We start from the raw sequence: 18384 nt of genomic DNA on the forward strand, positions 1-18384 counted from the left end.
CCCCTCCCTAATTACAACCCTGCTTTCTCCTCTCCAGAGGTAACCATTATCCTGCCTTCTAACACTATAGTTAAATTTCACCTGCTTTTGAACTTTAGATAAATGGAATCAGACTGTGAGTATGCTATTGTATCTGGCATCTTTTGTTCAGTATTGTATTTGTGCAGTTCATCTCTGTGGTTGCAGTTGAATGCTGTTCATTTGTTTTCATTGCTGCATAGAACTCTTTTTTTGTTTTGTTTTGTTTTTGAGACAGAGTCTCACTCTGTTGCCTAGACTGGAGTGCAGTGGCATGATCTCAGCTCACTGCAACCTCTGCCTCTTGGGTTCAAGTGATTCTCCTGCCTCAGCCTCTCAAGCAGCTGGGATTACAGGCACCTGCCACCATGCCCAGCTAATTTTTTGTATTTTTAGTAGAGACAGGGTTTCACCATGTTGCCCAGACTGGTCTTGAACTCCTAAGCTCAGGCAGTCTGCCCACCTCGGCCTCCCAGTGCTGCATAGAATTCTGTTGTATTGCTGTACCATGATTTACCTGTCCACTCTAGCACTGATGGGCCTTTAGGTTTCTTCTTGGTTTTTTTTTTTTTTTTTTGATATTACATATGCAGCTTTGAACATTTTGCATGTCTCCTGGTAGAAATGTATGCATCTCTATTAGGTATAGTCCTAGAAATGGAATTACTGGGTCAAAGGGTAGGTGCATGTTCAGCTTTATTAGGAACTGTTGAATAGTTTTCCCAGTGGTTTTAATGGTTTCTACTGCCACTAGCAGTGTATGAAGGTTCTAGTTACTCTATATCCTTGTCAGCACTTGGGATTTTCAGTCTTTTTGGTTTGAGCCTTCTGGTTGGTATGAAGTTGAGTTTCTCTGATAACTAACATAGTTGAGCACCTTTTCATGCATTTATTGGCCATTTGGCTATCTTCTTTTGTGAAGTATCTATGCTTGTCTTTGGCCTATTCTGTTGACTTGTCTTTTCTTATTAATCAATGAGGAGTTTTTAAAATAGATTTTGGATAGGAACCTTTTGTTGGTTGTACGTGTTCCCACCCATCCATCGCAGTCTCCTGGGTAGGTGGGACTAAAAGCGTGCGCTGCCTTGCCTGGCCATTTTTTTTTGTGAAGATGGGATTTGCCATGTCACCCAGGCTGCCCTGGAATTCCTGGGCTCAAGCTATCCACCTGCCTCGGCCTCTCAAAATGCTAGGATTACAGGCATGAGCCACCACATTCAGCCTCCTTAAGCTTTAATGTGCCTGGGAAAGATCTAACAGGTTTCACTTTAGGACCTCTCCCCCAAGCCCACACAGAAAAGTATAATAATATGATTTTCAAAGTGAGCACTCAGAGAGCCCACCCATGGTTGGGTGAATACTTAGCCATCTGCCTCCTATTTTCTTATCGTAGGTTGTGACAGAATGCCTTTTTCTCTTGCTGCAGGGTCCTTGTGGGCGCACCAAAGGCAGATTCCAAATACAGCCCTTCAGTGAAGTCTCCTGGGGCTGTGTTTAAGTGCCGTGTTCACACCAACCCTGACCGGAGATGCACCGAACTGGACATGGCTCGAGGTGGGTGACCATTACTGCTGTGGTGGAAATGGGTTCTGTACCCTTATACCTTGCTCTTCTTCTTCCCAGGATGGCCTGATCATTCACTCACCCATCCATCCTTCCCTCCTTCCCTCCCTCCTTCTCTCCAACAAGCATGTATTGAGTACGTAATAGTTATTAAGCACTGGGATACACCAGTGAACAAAACAAACAAGGATCCTGCCATCCCTAGCCCCATAAATTAGTGGGCAAAAGAGATATTAAGACAAGTAATTGAGAGAGAAAAGACCAGAGGGAAGGTGAGTATTTGATTTAATCTAGATCGGAGGGTCAAGAAAGGTCTGGGACCTTTCGACATGATTAGAAGGATGCGTAGTCATTAGCTGGGCAGGTGCAGGAAGCACAGCCTTCAAGCAGAGGTGCCATTTGGAAGCACAGAGCGAGGTTGTGCAGCTGGAGAGGGAGCCAGGAGAGTGGAGCACAGGAGGGCAGCAAGGCAGGCTGGGGCCAGGCCACGTGGGGCCTAGCAGGCCAGGGCAATGTGCTGGAATTTTATTCTGTGTGTGAGTGGGGAGGCCACTGAAATCAATTTTGGGTGTTACATTTTAACTAGGGAAAGATATGATCAGATGGATGTTTTTAAAAGCTCACTTTGGGCTGGGCATGATGGCTCATGACTGTAATCCCATCACTTTGGGAGGCTGAGGTGGGCGCATTGCTTGAGCCCAGAAGTTCAAGACCAGCCTGTGCAACATGGTGAAAGCCTATCTCTACTAAAAATACAAATATTAGCTGAACGTGGTGATGCATGCCTGTAGTCCCAGCTACTCAGGAGGCCGAGGCAGGAGGATCACTTGAACCCAGGAGGTCAAGGGTGCAGTGAGCTGAGATTGTGCCACTGCACTCCAGCCTGGGTGACAGAACTGAGACTCTTGTCTCCAAAAAAGATAAAAAAATAAAATAAAAGCTCACTTTGATCTAGCAGAAAATATAAGATCTTTGGAATCAGATGGTTCTGACTGCGTTCAAAGCCCAGCTGGGACTGATTGGGAATGTCCTATAGCTTCTTGGGCCTCAGTTCCCTCACCTTCAAGATCAAGACTAATATACCTACCTCGCAAGGATGGTCTTGAGAAGATTAAGTGAGATAATACAGGTGAGTACACAGAACTGTGCTTGGCACATCAGTACAAAGGAGGTATTTTGTTATAATCATGACTGCAAGCATTTCTTTCTCCAAAGTCTTTTTGCATAAAGATTTTCTAATTTTTTTGTTGTTTTTTGTTTGTTTGTTTGTTTGTTTTTGAGACAGAGTCTTGCTGTGTCACCCAGGCTAGAGTGCAATGGTACAATCTCTGCTCACTGCAACCTCTGCCTCCCACGTTCAAGTGATTCTCCTGCCTCAGCCTCCCGAGTAGCTGGGATTACAGTGTATGACCATCTTCGGCTAATTTTTGTGTTTTTAGTGGAGACGGGGTTTCGCCATGTTGGCCAGGCTGGTCTCGAACTTCTGGCCTCAAGTGAACTGCCCACCTCAGCCTCCCAAAGTGCTGGGATTACAGGTGTGAGCCACCATGCCTGGCCAAGATCTTCTAATTATTTTTTAAATAAAGAGTTATTGTGATTTTCTTTAGCAGAAAAAGAGGTTTGTGAACTGTTTGTTACTGGTGCATAACAAATTAAGGAGCTTGCTTCAGAACATAAATCAAGGCCCTGCCTCTTTCCGTGAGAAAGCCTTGCCATGTGGTTGGGTGCAGTGGCTCATGCCTATAACCCCAGCACTTCGGGAGGTTGGGGTGGGCGGATCACTTGAGGTTAGGAGTTTGAGACCAGCCTGGACAACATGGTGAAAACCCGTCTCTACTAAAAATATGAACATTAGTGGGATGTGGTGGCGCACACCTGTAATCCCAGCTACTTGGGAGGCTGAGGCAGGGCAATCGCTTGAACCTGGGAGGCAGAGGTTGCAATGAGCTGAGATCGTGCCACTGCACTCCAGCCTGGACGACAGAGAGAGACTGTCTCAAAAAAAAAAAAAAAAAAGAAAAAGAAAGCCTTGCTACGTAAAAAAAACAGTTGTCTGGATTAAACAGTATAGTACATAGTGATGGAGTTGATTTACATTTTGTGGAAAGTTCCTTATTTCCTCATAGGGCTGTGGACCACCCTTTGAAAGCAGCCAGCAGAACATCACTCCTCAACCCAAGTCTGGCTCTTCTCCTCTTTCTCCAGGGAAGAATCGGGGCACGTCCTGCGGAAAGACCTGCCGGGAAGACCGCGATGATGAGTGGATGGGGGTGAGCCTGGCCCGACAGCCCAAGGCTGATGGCCGTGTGTTGGTAAGTCCCTCCTGGGGGTGCCGTGGGAAGGGGGTGGCACTCTGAGAATGAATGATCTGTTAGGAAGGCTGGATGGCATGGTGACAAGTGCATGGCTTTGAGGTTGCTTATTCTGGACTACTGCTTAGACAAATGACTTATCTTCTTATTTTCTTTATCTGTCAAATGTGAATAATGTCTGTCCCAAGGTGCTGAGATGTGACTATTGAAAAATAAAACATATGTGAAAAGTGCTTTGTACATCTCATTCATTACATAGGTATTTGTGTGTGTGTGTCTTAAATTGAGGTATAATTTACAGTACACAAATCTTAAGATTACAGTCTTGATTTTCACAATTGTACACACCTGTGTAACCATATGCCCACTGAGATATAGAATATTTCCATCGTCCCAAAAGTCTCCGATGTCCCTTTCCAGCCAACTCCTCTCACCTGAGACAAACCACAGCTGTGATTTGTATAATACATTACTTTTGCTTTTTCTAGAATTTCATATAAATGGAATCCTACAGTATGTGCTCTTTTATATAAGACTTCTGAAATTAATCCCTATTGTATGTATCAGTAGTTCATTCCTGTTTATCTCTACATAATATTACATTTTATGAAATAAACGTTATTTTTAACTAGTTATTTATCGGACCTCCAAAGCACCTATGATGTATTTTGATCCGTAGGTGCTTTGAGGGAGATAGAAAGAAAAGTCTTTGCATTTGAGACTCCTGAGATCCTGGAGTTGTGCTGTGCAGTAAGGTAGCCACCAGCCCTGTGTACTTATTTAAACTTAAATTTATCCAAATTAAACTAGAAATTCAGGTTTTTAGTCATATTAGCCACATTTAAGTGGCTCAGTAATCACAAATGGTTACTGGCTACTCTATTGGAAAGCAGAGAGAGAGAGAATATTTTCATCATCACAGAAAGTTTTATTAGACTCAACACAAAAGGAATTTCTAACACTGCAGAGGTTTTGTTTTTGTCAATTTTTCCTTTAAACTTTTCTATGAGGTATAGTACTAAAGCACTTAACACACCCAGCTGTGAGTGTACAGCCCGATGGGTTTTTTTTTTCACACATGTACACTTATGCATCCCCATTGCCAGTACTCCGGAAGGACCCCTGCACCCTTTCCCAGTCAGTTCCTCTGCCCTTGGTGAGTGACCAACTATTCTGACATAGGCTTTCTCTTGCCCTTGACTTTTATCAGAAGCTATATGAAGATTTTTGTTATAAAAGCATAAGCTCAAGAAGGGAAAGTAATGCTAGCTGCCGCTTATGGAGGGCTTCATTTGGGTCACATGCTGCAAAGCTGAGGGTTTCGTGTGTATTTTATCCCAGGGAAACAGGTTTTCCTTAAGGCACTAGGCAAAGTGTTTTTGTCCCCTCTCTAAGGAGCCCACTTTTGTGTTAAACTTCTTCATGGCATAAGCTGTTAATCCGAATTCCATCCTCAGCACAATTAAGCATCTCCCCCTTGTCGGGCCCCTTGGGAGAGGAGGAAGCAGCTGGATGCTGTCGCCAGCATGGTGGGGGCCTCCCTCCTGGAAGCTGTTGTAGGTCCTGCACAGGCTCCCTGAGCCCGCTGTTTGCCTTGGTTTCCAGTCCTTTCATCACTGTCATGGCTGGCCCTGGACCCTCTCCAAACTTCCACATTCCTCCAGGCATAGTGGCCTGACCCTGACTGGACAAATGGGCCCCAGAGGGGCTGAACCCTTGTCTACCATTCTGGGGAAAGAAAGGGAAGAAGCTGACTCATCTGTAAATCAAAGGGTAGCCCAAGGTCCTGATTCAGAACAAAAAGGAGGTGGTGGCCCTGTGGCAGCATAACACAAGATGCTCTTAAGGGCATCGATCCTAGAGTCAGAGTTTGCTCCTGTGAAAATATTTCCTCTCTGCAAGGAAGGATAACCTCTCTGTGGCTGAGGGCTTGTTTCCAGAGGGGCAAGACAGAATTATGTGTTACCACAGATCAGTATCACAAAGGAGTCATTTCTGGGGACAGTGAACAGCAATGAGGACCACAGGGAAGATTTAGCAAAGGGAGCCAAGAAGGCAGCACTGGAGCATTTGTGGATAATGGTGCCATGGATAGTCCTGTCTAATTAATTGCATGCAGGACTATTTTTTTAATATTTTATGAAGTTATTGCATCATCCACTCAGTAAGCCACTGTATATGGGTGCTGGGCAAAGAGGAGCATCTGACACCATCTGCTTTCCTTGTGCCTTTTGTTTGTTTTTCTAATTGTAGTCAAACACATAACATAAAACTTACCACCTTAACCATTTTGAGTGTACAGTAGTGGTAAATGTATGGCACATTGTTGTACAACAAACCTTTAAACTTTATCTTGCAAAACTTACATCCATTGAACAACACTCTCCTTTTTCTCCTTCCCGTGGTTCCTGGCAACATTGTATTTCTATTAAGAGTTTGACTACTTTAGATCTTATGTGAGTGGAGTGTGGTGTTCGTCCTTTTGTGACGAACTTATTTCATTTAGCATAATGTCCTCAAGGTTCATCCATGTTGTAGCATGTGACCGGATCTCCTTCCTTTTTAAAGGCAGAATAATATTTCCTTGTATGAATTCACCATGTTTTCTTTATTCATCTATTGACGGACATTTAGGTTGGTTCTATCTCCTGGCTGCCGTGATGAATGCTGCTATAAATGTGTACCAATATCTCTTTGAGATCTTGTTTTCAGTTCTTTTGGGTATACACCCGGAAGTGGGATTACTGGATCAAATGGTACTTCTATTTTTAATTTTTAAGAAACCTCCATACTATTTTCCCAAATGGCTGCAGCATTTTAAGTTCTCACCAACAGTGCACAAGGGTTTCAATGGCTCCACGTCCTTGCCAACATTTATTGTTTTCCTTTTTTTTTTAAATAGTGGCCCTCCTAATGGGTGTGAGATAATATTTTATTGTGATTTTGGTTTGCATTTCCCTGATGATTAGTAACATTGAGCATTGTTTCATCATCTGCTTGTTGGTCATTTTATATCTTTTTTGGAGAAATGTTTAGGTCCTTTGCCCAATTTTAAATTGGATTGTTTGGTTTTTATTGTTGTTGAGTTATCCTCATGGCGTTTTGCACATGGGCAGTCTTGCTAGGAAAGGCTTGTCCTAAGTCCCCTCTGCCCCTGCCCCACTCTGTCCTCGGCACTTCTCTTTCTTCCCCTGTATGGGCTCTGCCTCCTCCGTGAAGCCTGTTAAGGGTTTTCTGGAACAAGCTGAGCATCTTTTGTGTCATTAGGAACTCAACATCATCTTATTACTTATATTGTGTGTATAATTTATTTTGTGGCCATATGTCCCCTTTTGTGGAAGCCACTTGGGGATAGAGACCAAATCTTCTACCCACTTTCATTCTCAGCATCTGGAGGACATCTCTCTAAGGAATGGCATCTGAAAGTGTGTTTGAATAATACAGGGACTGAGGGTCAATGTTAAAACAATTAGAAACCAAATTAGTTGCCATCTTTTCTTGGTGGCTGATTCTAAGTGGCTGAAGGAAACACCAGGAAACATTCTGTAAAATGTTCCTTGGAAATGGCAGGCAAAAACAAGATACAGTGAGTGTCCCTATTTACATTTGGAGGTCTCATAGCCATCTGCTTTTTTCTTTAATGTTTCAACCCTACCTGTCAGAGCTTTCTGGGAGGCAAGTATTTACTTTTAAATTAAAAATGGGAAGGATATGTGTTGTTCAGGTGCATTTTGAGAACTTGAGAGGTGCCTGGGGGTGTAGGCAAGAGACCAGTATCCCCAAGGAGCACAATATTGGATTCCAAGTTTGGGTTTGAAGAGGGAGAGGTGGGCTAGCTCTTTTGAAAGTGGTGTCTGGTGCTGATAGAAAACCTAAGAACAAATGGAGAATTTGAAAGCTGCAATGGGGCGTGAAATGTCTCAGTGACCAAAGGCATTATGTGGACCATGGACCCAGCAACCAGCTCTGGCAAGGACCAGATTGTCAGGCTGGTCTGGCAGGTTGACCTTGGCTTAGTGCCTGCCCATCTCAGCTCCATGGACACTGTTGCACCTCCCAGGTTTTCCCCAGAAACAAATGATACCGGATGTAAAGATAGCATCAGGATTAGAGGCAAGCCCCTTCCCTTCTCACTCTCTCACCCTGAGCTTCCTGTGTGCAGATGACATTTTAAGAAATGAGCGGGGAGGGGAATCACTTCTTGAAATAACCACTGAACAAACTCTGTATAGGCATTGACTGCTGCTCAGACTTTGGAGGACAACTCAAAATGTTCAAGTCTGATGTCGCCCCTTTTCATCAGACTTGCCAAGGCTCAGACAACAAATAATTTAAGCTTCTAGATTATTTTTGTGCAGAAGCAGTATTCTCTGGTTCTCTTTGTCATTTCCTTTCTAAATATCAGGGCTGTCCTTATCTGTTCAGTGCTTCCCATCTGTCCATTTTTTTTTTCAAAGCCACAGGGTACATTTTTGCATTTACTTCTGTTGCTCTGTTTCCTGATTTTTTTTTAAGTGAACTTTTTATTGAGCTGTAACACACATGCAGAAAAAGGTATAAATCATCAATGTATACCTCAATAAATTTTCATTAGGTGAACGTCCTCAGAATAACATTTTCACACCTCAGCAGCCCCTTCCCAATGCCCCTCCTGGCCACTCCCTCCTCGGCTGGGGAGCTTCTTAGGGGAGTCTCATGGCATCTCAGCCTCTCTGTGATCCTGCTCCCCACCACACACCATTCTTAGCAGCCAGACCCAGTTGTGGCCATGCACTGTGGACCTGGATGCATGACAAAGGCTTTGGCCATCTCTATGGCAGGTGCGAATGTAGGAGGGTTGGCAGGGACTGATGTGCCTTTGTGGCCGAAGCACCCGGAAAGTGCCATTACCCACCTCTAGGAGGGATGTGTTGTTTCCATACAACAAAAAAGGCCTTTGAAATAAAGTGTTTATTTTCTTTCTCTTTTTTCCTCTTTTGGGAGGAAAAGCAATCCTTATACCTTGAAATGTGTCAGATTCTAAGATTTGGAGTGGGACAAGGCCCTCCTTCCCCTTTCTTAAGATTAATTGAAATCTGAGTTTGAGCAAGTCTTGCTGTTTTCAGAGAATGCTCTCCTTCTCCTGTTCTTCCCTCGCAGCCGAACTCATTTGGAGAGATTGATGGAGTTACTAATGCTTTGGAGACAGTCCCTAGGAATTTTTTTAAAATGTAGTGGTCAGATTGACATGTGTGTATATATAATGATAATCAAGGCTAAACACAGTCTTCTCTTTCTGTAATTTATATTCAGAGACACTTTGCATTGTTTTCCTACATGAATCCTTCCTTTGACACTTTGATCTCTGACCTCCCAGAATGCTTTTAGTTTAGTATGAAATGCAATATTTGGATCTTCTAGGAATTTTCCAAGATCACCCCTTAAATAGTTTATGGCACTTAAAAAATGAGACAATACACCAGACATTAAGTACAGCAAAGCCTTCCTATAAGTGTCAGTGTGCAGCTGGCTATCAGACAGCACCATGATAAACATCCGCCTCTTTTCACAGCCCCTCCAACTCAGAAATACAATAAAACATGGTCAGCCCTTGAAGCCAAGGGCTTTGCTAAGTCCAAAAACTTAGCAAAACCAAAACATAACTGATTTACCCACAAATTAGATAACAATAAGTGATTCAAGTTTGCGAGCCATAAGAATTGAGTCAGAACTTTAAAAATCAATTATTTAGCAGTATGGAGTGATTATTTACTTAGTGATATATTTTTTATAGTTCTCTGCCTCATATCATTTCAGTCTATTTAGAAACCTGCTATTTTAGCACAAAACAGTATCAAGTGGAGGAGTGAATGTGGTTTGCAGCAGAAAAAATAACAATAGATTGTTTTCTGTAGTTTAATGTCATACGACAAGAGGCAGAATGTGGGCAAGCTCAGGTTTTGAGAGTCATTCTGAGTGTGTCCTCTTTTGCCATTGGGCAGAGAGCGGCCTTGTCCAGGGCCTTGGTGGCAGTGGCTTGAAGGATGAAGAGCAGAGAGCTTAGAAGGCTGTGATCTTATCATAGAATGATGTCAGGGAGAACCAGGCCCCGAGAGCCCCCTCACTCACTCGGTGACCTGGGGCATTCCATTCGACCCCAGAGTGGTTATTTCAGATGTCCTGGGACATGTGGCAGAGGGGCTGTAAAGAGGATAAAGTCACCAGGCCTGCCCCAGGGGGTGGGTTTTGATGGCCTCTCAGGTAGGAATGAGAAGTTTTAAGATGGAAAATGCTTCATAGTGAAACAAGGAAGACTTAGAATTCCTGGATTCCAGTGCTGTTTGCAGCACTTACTAGCTCTGCCACTTAGGCAAAGCACTCTTTGATACATGGTGCTCTTGTACAGAAAATGGGAATTCTAAAGACACCTCTGCTCACCTTCCAGGGTTGCAGAAGAGGTCAGAGGTAGGCCATAAGAACGCTGAATGTTACGACTTACGAAAACAGTGCGTTTGAGGGAGGCAAACCAAGATGTTAAAAACTGATTATTTTCAAAAGCAATATTTTAAGAAAATGCATTCACTGGCTGGGGTGAAGTGAACTGATATCAGAAGTAAGTAGTGAATGCCCAGGAGAAGTGGAACGGGCTGGGCAGGGTAGAGTGTGTGCCTCTGAGTAAGCAGGTCGGCTCTTCATCAGCACAGCAGTGACATCTGGATGTGCAGAGACATGCACGGGAACTGGGGCCACTGTCATGTCCAAGCAGAAGGCAGGGGCATGTTTAGTGTGGCAGAAGGACGATCCAGGCCTGCATCCTGGCTGCTGGCACTGCTCCAGTGTCTGTTAGCAGAGCTGCCCTGCCTCATGGCGTCTTGCGTAGCTTCGACCCTAGTGCTGAGAGGCTCCTCTGGAGAGCTGGCCAATTCATCTGTCCATCTTCTTCCCCAATATGCGGAGCTCTCATGCACCCCAAGACCCTTGGCCATGAACCTTCCTTCAGCTTTCTCCTCAGAGAGGCCTTCCTTGACCTGCCTGGCAAAACCAGCCACTCCCTGGCATGAGGGAACTTTCTGGTGAGATGGAGATGTTCTGTGTCTTGCTAGGGCCTTGGTGACATGAGTGTGTACATTTGTCAAAGCTCATTTGTGCATTTTGCTGTATATAAGTTTCCATTAAAAAAACAACTCTCCACACACATTTACTTCTAGTTAATGAGATGCATACTGAAGTGTTTCTGTGGGTAGAAACATGGTTGAATATCAGCCATTCCTCCCTTCCCTGCTGTCTCCACATCGGTTCAGTCCCTTGGGCCTGTCAGCTCTGAAGCCACCCCCGTCGCCCATCTCCACTGCCCCTCCTGGTCCAGACCTGCATCATCTCTCACCTGGTGTTCGTTTGCACTTTTGCCCTCCTGCAGTCTCCACCAAGCAGCCAAATGGTCTTTCCAAACTGTCACTTGGATCATGCTTCTCAACTGTGTAAGACTCTCCACCGCTTCCCATTGCAGATCTGCTGAAATCACAGCCATTCCCACGTCCCCCTGTGGTCCAGCCTTGGCCGCCTCTTTGATCTTATCTCCTTCCCACCATGGTCACTCCAGACCGGCCTTTCTTTCTCTTGAGCCTCTGAGCCTTTCTCACGATGTATCCTTTGCATTCTGCTATCCTTTGAATCCTCCCAGAACCCTCTTCCCCTCATGCTTCAGGCCTTCCCGACCTCTGGTGGAAACTATCCTTCCCACTCCCAGATTCTCTTTTCTATAACCTTGTTTCTTTCCTTCCCAATGCTCAGGACTAGCTACAATTCTCATTTGTTGATATATTTATTTCCTGTCTCCTAGTAGGCTCCCAGGGGCTTGTTCCTGTTCGTGCAGTTTTCTGATGCCCAGAACAGTGCCTGTTATGAAGGTGTGGCTTTCTGGTCCCTCTGCTCCTCTCTTCTCCCACAGAAAGAAACATCTGGCACTGACAGGAGTCTGCTTTGTGATCTTTTGGGGCCAACTTTCCTGCTCTCAACTGCTCTCTATCCCTTTAGGCCTGTGCTCATCGCTGGAAGAACATCTACTATGAAGCCGACCACATCCTACCCCATGGCTTCTGCTACATCATCCCCTCCAACCTCCAGGCCAAAGGCAGGATGCTAATCCCTTGCTATGAAGGTGAGCATGGATTGATTTTTCCTCATCCCCCTACCCCCCTCATGCCCTAAGCCCACCTCCCCACCTCTATGCACCACCAGCTGAACATTTCCCCAGCTTTCCACATGCTCATGATAGGGCAGCACTGTTTGCTCCCAGATGGTCTCTTGGTCCCCAAGGCCCTGCCCAGAGAAGAGGCAGGTACAGAGGGGGCAGCAGTCCCAGGCCTTTCCAACCCTCACCTGACTTGGCTGCAGAGCCCACGGTGCTTACCAAGCATTATGAAGTCTCAGGGACCGAAATTCACCAAGCCTCAGCTAAGTGACCTAACAGCTGCCTTGGTTTTCTGGTAATGCCAGGTGCTGTGTTGCCTTGGGAAACTTACCTTCTCTCTCTGGACCTCAGTTTCCTTGTCCGAATATTCAGTGGTTGGCCCAGATGATCTCTACAGCCCCAGGCAGCTCCAAGTCAGTCATTAGGCTCCTACACAGCTTCTGGCTGCACTGTGGACAGATGTCCTGAGGCTGGGGGGAGAGGAGACCCAGGATTCATAAAGCAACAGCTGGACAGAAACCTGACACTCTGAACTCTCAGCATTTCATGACATTTGAGGTCTGACTTTCCTTCCCATGTGGTCCTGCAGCCCAGGCAGATGCTGGAGAATTGGGCGCATCCTGAATGTGGTTTTAAGAGCTCCTTGCCAAGGGGCACTTGGAAGGAAAATGTATCCTCTCAGACTTAGAACCTTTAAATGCCTGGGCATCGAGGACAGTCACTAATAGTGATTGAGTCAGTCACTATTTAGCCCAGTCGAATCTGAGCTTTAAGCGTTCAGAAAACACGGTTATTTTCTTCAGTTTGATAGCTTGTAGTTTCAAGTTTTCTCAGCCTAATTTTGGGTAAGCTGGAACCTGCTCCTTCTGTAAGTGCTGGACTATTTATTTCTTAATTCCCCTCCTACTTTATTTGGACAGAAGTCTCACTGGCTTATGTCCACATTGCCTTTGGGCCTCCCTGGGTTTTCCTAGGTTTCAAATTTTGTGGACACTAAAAAGGATTCATGAGAAACACTATATGGACACTGGGACCCTTCTGGGTACTGAGGTGACACAGGTAGGGTGCTCTGGGAAACGTCCCCCACAGAAGAGCCAGCAAGATCTCGGCAGGAGGCACAAACCCTCTCCCCTATAGAGTGAGCCTTCCTTTGGTTTTTCTTTCTCCTCTGTATCAGCATTTGATCAGCTCTGGCTGGGCCATGTAGGGAAATGAAACTCTGGCCCTGTTTATATCTGTATTGTCCCAAACAGAAGAAGAACAAACTTCATCTTAAAAATAGAGGATGATATAATCAATCAAGAGTGGAGGGATCGTTGGTTTCAGAAACGCAAAGCATGTGTCAAGCCTGGGTTTCCACTGCCCCAGTTTACTCCTCCTTTTTCCTAAGGAAGAAAAAGGAAAAGCCTCTGGAACAACCGGTGGGGCAGCTCTTCAGGCTGGGAAGGAGCGAGCGGCTCAGCAGGGTGATGGAGGCAGTGATTGTTGAACCATACTAGTTATGCATAGGACCAGTACTTTGGTTTTCCCAGAAGATGACATGTTGTGACAGGGACACATGATGGTCCCTGATGATTCCTCTATATATACCACAAGCACAAGGACAGCCCTCCGAAGAGGGAGGTGGAGTTCAATGTCCATGTGTACGCAGGTCCACGAGGCTCATAATTCTGCATTACTTTCTATTAAGTAGCTGTGGATCATCAGTAGGCCAGTGTTGATCTGAGGTCTTTACACATTCTCTCATCTAATCTTCCCAGAAGCTGTGAAAAATGTTTGTTTCTTTTTTTTCTTGGGTCTGATTACAGGTATTTTATTTTGGAAATTGTTCTAGAAGACACCAGTGAGGCAGGGGGAAGTAAGAATGGGAAGGGAAGGCAGCCCATGGAAGATGTACTCCTCAGCACGTTACCTGGGCGAGTGGGTGCAGTCTCTGGGGTGGGTGCTGGGGCCAGTGTGGAGCACACACCTAGAGTCCTCCTGCCTGAGGGCTGAGGGGAAGGGGCTTCCTCCACCTGGCATCCTGTCCTGCCATGTGTGTGGGCTGGGAAAGCCTCCAGGACAGAGGTGCTGGCAGGTGGCAGTCAGGCCACACCACAGGAACGGTGGTAGGAGCTGGGGGGAGACAGGTGGGATGCCCAAAGGCCAGCTTCTGTGTTGTCATTCTCCTGTGACAGGAGTAAGCGGAGACTCAGAGTGTGTGTGAATTGCCCCAGGTCACTCAAACAATAAATGGTGGAGCAGGCTTTTGAAGCTGGCCTCTGTCTGACTCAGCAAACCATTTTGTGTCCTGGTAATTAATGGTAATTTCTGTTAGTTTGTTTTTTAGGGTTTCTAATTTAAATGAGAAGTAAAAGCCAGTCAACAACCCTCACAAAGCAAGAAAGGGTGACTGAACTATCCCAAAAATACAATGGACTTAATGATGGTTAAATGGAACTGGTGAAGAAATTAGCAAAATGATTATGCCCCTGCCCAATCTTCCTTCCCGTGGGCGCACGCACACTTTTATATGCTAACCCATTCATTGGCCCAGGGTGGGAAATAAGGGATGGATGGGTCTGGCATGTGGAGTATTGGGGTGTAAGAGCAGCCCCTTAGAAAAATAGGGGACTAAATTGAAAGTTTCTGTAGTTCTTGGCCCTGTAAGAGGAGAGGGGTAGAAGATGCTGAGTATTTTTCTAGAAGACTGGACTGGACCGGTGGGGCTGGGAGGATGCCGGCCGTAGTGAGAGGGCTCTTGTCTGTGCTCTGTTGGCTTTAGGCATCTCCACCTCCCTGTTTTGTGGTTTAAACTAGACCTACTTTGGCTTTTAAGGCCACCATTATTTCCTCAATGTGGAGAAACTCAGTAAAGCAAGTTCTCTGTTCCAGGTTAGGGGTCACATTATGGTTAAAGACAACGGGAAGATTTTAGAGTTTGACAGGACCTTTCAGATACCGCCTAGAACAGCCTCCTGTCTTTCATGAGGTCCAGAGAGGTGATGGCCTGAGTTTTTCTTTCTAATCTGTTATTCACATGCCACACAATGGAGAGGCAGAGTAGCTTGGTGGCCAATGCACAGATTCTGGACACAGACTGCCGGAGTTCAAGTCCCGGCTCTGCTACTTCCTGTTATTAACAGTGTAATCTCAGATGGGTTATTTAAGTTCTCTGTGCCTAACCAACCTCAAGGGTCTATGAAGAGGACTGAGTTAATGCTTCTAAGTCCTTAGAACAGTGTCTGGCATATACTTGCTAATATATGCTAAGCATATATATACTAATATGCCATGTACAACATACTGTATTCTGAGCAAGTGTTTGTTAATCATCATAGGGTAACTGACTTGTGTACCGGGAATAGAATCCACTTAATCTTAAGTACTTGTTAGTTGCCAGATAGACAAAACCCAAGTGACACAGTTCCAGCTATCAAGAAGCTCCCCATCTACAGGGGGAAAACAGAGAGGGGACAGGGTGTTTTAAAAGTGGGAGGGCCGTGTGGAGAGAGAATTTCCTGCCAGTGTGTACTGCTGGAGCCTGTCCCCAAGGGCTTGAGCTGCATCCAAGTGCAAGGTGGCATTATTTCATTTTACAATTGGAAAAACTGAAACCCACTTAAAGTCTGCAGGCTGTTGAGACTATGGAAGAGAGGGATGGTGGAAATTCGAGACTGTTCATGGTGGTGGGCACAGGGCAAGGGAGGAGGGGGACGGCTGCCTCTAAACCCATTTCTTGTGGGATGGTGGAAAGACCGTGGGAGGGGCTGTGGGTTGAGGACGGCTCTGCTGCACTTCTGCCCCTTTAGCCTCAGGCCTGTCACTTGGCCTCTCAGTGGGAGTCGACGCTGTGATGCCTCCACTGCATTTACCGCTTTGGGTTATGGTGAGGAGCTCCCGAGAAAACTCAGGTGAAAGTGCTCAGCAAGGCCACCCATTGTTCTATAACTGTGGCCTCATGGTAAGTCTCCATATGGGCCAGCTGTGCTCCTTTACAACATTGGAAGGTCGGTTTGGTTGCAGAGACTCTAAATATGTGGGGATCTTTCCAAAATGTCTCAAGCTTTTGAATTCTTAAAAAATCGGTCTCTGGTTTGGCACTAGGACATGGCTTCTCAGGTGCTTCCTGTTTCTGGTTGGATGGGAAAAGCTACCAGAATATCCTGTTGGACCAGGAAAAACAGAGGAAATGGGAAATAAAAATGAATTTAGGACATAAACTCATGGAGCATATCCTTCAGTCAGTTTAGTTTGTGTTTGTCTGATGTGAGAACATCATTACCTACCATATGTTCTTTGGTTTTTTCAGAATGTGTGAGAAAACGAGAGCTTTGGTGGGACGATGTATAGGGAAAACTACTTGTAAATTAAAGGGCAAGCACTATAAAACATTAATTACTATTAACCAAGCTATGATATTTTAGGACTCCGAAATGTTAAGTCAATGCATGTGATAAAATCAAGTACAGAGATTTCTTTCATCCTTTGCCCTTGAGACCACTGAGGCAAGAAGCCGGAACTTAGCAGGAGTGAGACTGCAAACAAGTTGTCTTTTTATTGTGACAGAAAAACCTCATGAGTGTGGAATAGTTTGGGAGCAGCATGGCAAATTAACAAAGCCTGTTCAAGATTAAACTCTGAGAAAGAAATGCAAGAGGTAATTATGATGCCATGGTATGTTAGACCTAAATTGTGGAATCTGGCTTTACTACTCACTTATTGCTATGATTAAACCTATATGCTCCTACTTTCTGACTTAGTGACCTTAGGCAAGCTCCATGAGCCTGGTGCCCTCATCTATAAAATGGGCAGATTAAGATCTACTTAAGAGGTATGTGAGGTATAAAGTGCCTACCACAGTGCTCAGTCGAGAGTGAATGCTGCTCATTGCCTTCAATTAGAAAATGTAAATTTTCTAATTAATTTTCAAGCAACATAATACTATTCTTAAATATTCTCAGAAGGTGTCTAACATATCCTGTTTTAGTGACTAGATAATGAAGGGTAGAAAGCTGGATATTCCTAAAATGATTTTAAGAGCCCTTGGCAAGTTATAATTTCTCAAATACTGTTGAAGATCATATTGGCACAATTTGGTTGGTAAGTGTTCCTTCCCTCTTTTTGTAGATGACCTAAAACTTTAACTCATGCCATGTTTAAATGTACTTAAATTTGGGATTGTTGAAGTCTGAATTTTACTGTGCTTTAAAATTGTGATGGAAAAACTTCCTATGGATTCCAAAGATTTCTGTACCACTCTATTATCAGGGAATGACTGGCTTTTATTCCTAGTGTGTGTTTGCATTTCCTAGGACAGTGATCATTTCCAGGGAAGGAAATAGATTACCCATTCAAAGGTGAAGATTTTTTTCCCCTTTAATGTTAAAAGTGGTCTCCACAGGGGATAAAAATCAATGAAGGTCCATTTACAAATGAAAAGGAATTGGGGTTTTGTTGTATTTTTGTTTTGTTTTTGTTTTGGAGAGAACCATAAAAGGCTAAGTTGATCCATTTAAAAATTCAAGAACAAGCCTCATAAATTTTTATTAAATAAAGACCTCTACATTTACATAGGATTTTATGGTTTCCAAGGAGCTTTAATAAACATTATCTTATTTAAATAAATACAGCAAATTAAAGAAAAGAGGATGCAGTTGTACATTATGGCCAGTTAAACAGAGAGGGATTCTGAGGGGGAGGAAGGGAGGGTGGCCCCAGAGGACAGCCATGGCTGTAAGGAGGAGGCCAGAGGTCTCCAGCAGGGCCTCTCTGGGGCTTTCCAGGTTTCCTTGGAGCCAAGAATTTTAATCTTGGGCAAACCTGTCTCCTATACTTCAAACGTGTTTCCATGTATTATGTGGAATTATAGACTACCTAAACTGCATCTTTTGTTTCTCTCAGAAAAATTCACAGATTCAGATTCACCTAATATTTATTGAGCACCTACCTGGTGCCAGGGGTTGTGCTAGGTACTTAACATTTTTGATCTTACTGAGTAATCACATCATTCTCAGATAAGTATTCTTATCCTTGTTATACAGATGAGAAAACTGAGGCCCAGGGAGCTTGATGAAGGTCACAGGCTTATTAGTCAGAGGAGGGGTTGATGGCTTTTAAGTGTGTAGTAGGTTTCTTTGTAGCTACCTGTTCTGTTGGGATCCTGGTTTTCTTGGTGATTACTGAGTGCTGTGGCCTATCACAGAAAAAAAAGTCATATTTTTTTTCAATGGCATAATTTTATGAATTTTTGGGACACTACACTGTAGACTTGTTAAGCTATGTTTCAGTTTTGCAATTATAGATACACTCTGTAGACAAGTCCCAGTAGGTACAGAGGGC

General features: G+C 44.5%; 1 protein-coding gene across 6 annotated transcripts in view; it reads left to right on the forward strand.

Annotated features, from left to right (window-relative positions):
* Window positions 1–18384, forward strand: part of ITGA9 (integrin subunit alpha 9) — a 374600-nt gene that overhangs the window by 17402 nt on the left and 338814 nt on the right. For 5 of the 6 annotated variants that reach the window (XM_526172.9, XM_054681668.2, XM_054681665.2 and 2 more), the window contains exons 2-4: window positions 1445–1572; window positions 3787–3893; window positions 11907–12030. In XM_526172.9, the coding sequence (XP_526172.3) occupies window positions 1445–1572; window positions 3787–3893; window positions 11907–12030 (359 nt within the window). Of the gene's footprint in view, window positions 1–1444; window positions 1573–3786; window positions 3894–11906; window positions 12031–18384 lie in introns of those variants that run through there. The other variant, XM_063805540.1, reaches the window with a different exon arrangement.

This window comes from Pan troglodytes, chromosome 2 (assembly GCF_028858775.2).
Source record: "Pan troglodytes isolate AG18354 chromosome 2, NHGRI_mPanTro3-v2.0_pri, whole genome shotgun sequence".
Lineage (NCBI taxonomy): Eukaryota > Metazoa > Chordata > Mammalia > Primates > Hominidae > Pan > Pan troglodytes.